At 44.4% G+C, this 4,160-nt stretch overlaps 1 protein-coding gene across 1 annotated transcript; it reads left to right on the top strand.

Annotated features, from left to right (window-relative positions):
- Positions 1-385: 385 nt before the first annotated feature.
- Positions 386-3,958, top strand: PHALS_07132 (arf-gap with ank repeat and ph domain-containing protein 9; the record flags this gene model as incomplete). Its single annotated transcript, XM_024720548.1, has 1 exon — positions 386-3,958. The coding sequence occupies one exon, from the start codon at positions 386-388 to the stop codon at positions 3,956-3,958; it is 3,573 nt and encodes a 1,190-aa protein (XP_024585736.1).
- Between the last annotated feature and the right edge of the window lie 202 nt (positions 3,959-4,160).

A 4,160-nucleotide genomic window follows, 5' to 3' on the forward strand; every position in this document is an offset into this window, starting at 1 on the left:
CCCGTCAAAAGGCCAGCATTGGTACGCGCATGAGACGTTTCTAAAATATCTCTACCCTCTTCTGTTAGCGTCAAGCTACATTTGTCTAATAAACTCCAGCTCAGCTAGCGTGTGTTCAATACGGATGTTTACAATCTAGGTTCTTCAACTATGGACGATTGTATCGCCATAGATGATATGTTCATATGCACGTGAGGCTTACAACTGCGTTACCACGGGGCTGAATGTTGCTGGTGCATTAAACCGTCCTGTGACACACTGAGAATATTCCAAATAAAAACTATCCCAAACTTCTATTCCAAATACCGGTAGATCACTGGTCTTTCTAATATCGTCCACAACCATCCAAAAAACCAGAGCTCTTGATTCTGTGGACCTGTGGACAATGGACGCGCTTGCGAGCAGTAGTAAAGGCCATCGCAAGTCCAAGTCGGGTGCAAAGGTAAACAAACATAAACGTAAGGCTTTTGAAAAGCAAAAACGAGAGCAGCCGTCGCTTGCCGAACAGCGCAAGAATCCCAAAGCATTTGGAGTTGCCAAAGCTGGTCGCGCACGTAAGACCGTCCAGCGCAATTTAGACCGCGCACACCGTAAAGAATATGTACCACAGCAAAATCGTGCTGAGGACCTTCCACCACCTATTTCAGTGGTCGTCATGGGTCCACCAGGCAGTGGTAAGAGCACTGTCATTCGTTCGCTGGTTAAGCGTTATACACGCCATAACCTCGTGGACGTCAAAGGTCCAATAACTGTCGTGAGTGGCAAAGACCGCCGTATTACGTTTTTTGAATGTCCAAACGATTTAAACGCAATGATTGATTTGGCCAAGATTGCAGATTTGGTGCTTTTACTCATTGATGCAAGTTTTGGCTTTGAAATGGAGACGTTTGAGTTTCTTAACATCCTTCAGGTGGTTGGATTTCCGAAAGTAATGGGTATTCTCACACACTTGGATAGTTTCACGAAAAACAAGAGTCTTCGTAAGACCAAGAAACGACTGAAAGCACGCTTTTGGACTGAAATTTATCAGGGTGCCAAGTTATTTTACTTTTCTGGAGTTTCTGCCAACAAGTATCCGAAAGGAGAGATTCAGAACTTATCGTTGTATATCTCACGCATGAAGTTTCGACCTCTGACATGGAGAAATTCTCATCCTTACTTGCTTGCTGATCGCATGGAAGATGTGACGGCACCTGATGATATTCAGCAAAATGCTATGATAGACCGTCGAGTAACATTGTATGGCTATTTACGTGGAACACACTTGAAACCAGGTATGAAGGTGCATATTGCTGGAGCGGGTGACTTCTTCATGGACAGTTTGACAGCGATGCCGGATCCTTGCAGCGTCCCGTCAAGTAAGAGAGCAGATGGAAGCGTGAAGAAAAAACATTTAAGTCAGAAAGAGACGCTGTTGTATGCACCCATGTCGGACGTTGGGAATATCATGTACGATAAGGATGCCATGTACATTAATCTGAGTCAATTAAACTACACAAATCCAGACACAGGAGATGTAATACCCGACGAACAGGACGTAAAAGTTGGGGAGAACTCGGGCCGGAGTGGCACACGTATTGGACTGGGTGGCGAAGGTGTTAATATGGTACAAAGTATGCAGAAAATGGATGTCGGTCTAGATGACAAGCTCAGGGATGCGAGCATGTCGCTGTTTAAAAATACGGCTGCGATTCGTGCGGATGAAGTCGACAGCGACGACGAGGAGGATAGTGCAGAGGAGGACAGTGCGGACGACATAATTAGTGAAGACGACGGTGAAGACGAGGATCGAGAGCTAAACGTTGGCAAACCAGTGGAGGCTATTGTTCGTGATAGCACTGGCCGAATGCGTCGCCGCGCAGTGTTTACAGAAAGCGAAGAGACCATAGAGACCATGAAGACAGGAACCGACTCGGACTCGGAAAGTCTAGACGAGGACAGCGAAAAAGAGGAAGAAGTTAGTACTGAAGAGAAGTCGCAATTGCGTTGGAAAGATAACATGGTCTCTCGCGCTGCTGCGAACTTTCTTGAGCGTGAACGGGCCGATGTGAATCTGATGGAACTTGTGTATGGTGAAAGTCAAAAGCTTCACATGACGGAGCGTGACTTGGACAATGAAGAACAAGCCAAACAGGGTGAAAAAGATCATTCCAGCGAAGATGGTGACAGCTTTTTCACGTTAAAGCGCAAAGCAAATGCAAAAGGAGAGTCATCGTCAGCTTCAGAAACATATAACATGATCAACGCGATGGATTGTTCGCGTTTACACTTTGGTTCTGAAGAAATGAGTGACTGGACAATGCCCGATGTGCTTCAAAGCATTCGCGATCGTTTTGTTACTGGTTCTTGGAAGCGCGTGAACAAGATAGAGAACGGTAATGATGTTAGTAATGATGTGGATGCCGATCCAACGAATGATGACGAAATGGACGGTTCATTTCAAGATTTAGAGACTGGTGAGATCCATAAAGGTGTCGACGAGCAGAGCGAAATTAGTGATGAAGCAAGCGAGAATAAAGAGAACGACGAGAATGAAACAGATGAGCAGATTCGTGAGCGCTTTCGTGCCCAAAAATTAGTAAAGCGGATGGTCGAAGACGATGATATTGAAGACGGTGGCAAAAACAACAAGAAAATTGACGACGAAGAACTGACTGAAATTATGGTCGAAGCAAAAAGGCTTCGCGAAGAACAAGCTCGACGGAATGCAGAAGAATTTGGAGAAGAAGGGGAAGATATGCGTCTACAATTGGAAGGGTTTCGCAATGGACTGTATGTTCGTATCGAGTTTTCAGGTGTACCAGCAGAGTTTGTACGCTACTATGACCCCAAAAATCCTATCGTTGTTGGCGGTCTTCCAAATTTGGAAGACACGTTGGGTCTTGTACGAATGCGTTTCAAAAAACATCGCTGGCATAAGAAGATTCTGAAAACAAATGATCCGTTAGTTTTCTCCATTGGATGGCGACGCTTTCAGAGTCTTCCGTTGTATTCAATTGAAGATACGAATGAACGGCATAGATTCTTAAAGTACACCCCGGAACATATGCATTGTCACGCTACAATCTATGGCCCCATGTGTCCTCCGAACACTGGCGTTTTGGCTTTTCAAACTTTGTCAAACAATGCTGAAGGTTTTCGTGTTAGTGGTACTGGCGTTGTGCTCGAGTTGGATCACAAGTTTAATGTCGTGAAGAAACTCAAGCTGATCGGAACACCTAGCAAGATCCACAAGAACACGGCATTCATCAAGGGTATGTTTAATACTGAGCTCGAAGTTGCCAAATTTGAAGGAGCAAGTGTTCGAACCGTGAGTGGAGTCCGTGGTCGTATTAAAAAAGCTCTTCGGGGTGAAAAAGGTGATTTCCGTGCCACTTTTGAAGACAAGATTTTAAAGAGCGATCTTGTCTTTTGCCGCACATGGGTGCCTGTGGACCCAAAACAATTGTACAATCCAGTGACGTCTTTACTTACGAATATAAAGGGCAGTCAAAAGAGTACATTAGGGCTTATGAAGACAACATATGAGTTGCGCAAAGAGTTGAAACTAGCGGTGCCTGTGAATCCGGATTCACTTTACAAACCGATCGTACGAACAGAGCGTCAATTTGCAGCATTGAAAATACCGAAAAAGCTGCAAGCAAATCTGCCATTTGCTAGCAAACCTAAGGAAGACAAGAAAAAAGGCACTACGAAGGGTTACCTAGCGAGCCGTACGGTTGTTCTAGAACCAGAAGAGAAAAAGAAATATACGTTTATGCTTCGAGTGAACACAATGCGTCGAGATCGAGAGGCTACACGAAAGGAACGTCAAAGCAAACGCAATGCTGAGAACTTGAAACGTAAACAGCGCGAGGAGAAAGAATTTGAAGGTGTGCATAAAGCGGAAAAGAAAGCCAAGTACCGAGCAGAAGGAAAAGAAGCGGCGTACCGTGCATTGAAGTCGGCAACAAGATGAACAAAATAGTATAGAGTTGGGTAATAGAGACAGAAGTTTTGATACATTGCATTCGAATTGTGATGATTGTTCAAAATGTATATTTCTTGGTATTGATTGTAATTTAAAAATTTATATCATTGTAGTCAGCTATCAAAACTTCGACCTTGATGGGACTCGAACCCACAACCCCCTGATTAGAAGTCAGATGCGCTATCCATTG

This window comes from Plasmopara halstedii (genome assembly GCF_900000015.1).
Source record: "Plasmopara halstedii genome assembly, contig: Scaffold_3060, whole genome shotgun sequence".
Lineage (NCBI taxonomy): Eukaryota > Oomycota > Peronosporomycetes > Peronosporales > Peronosporaceae > Plasmopara > Plasmopara halstedii.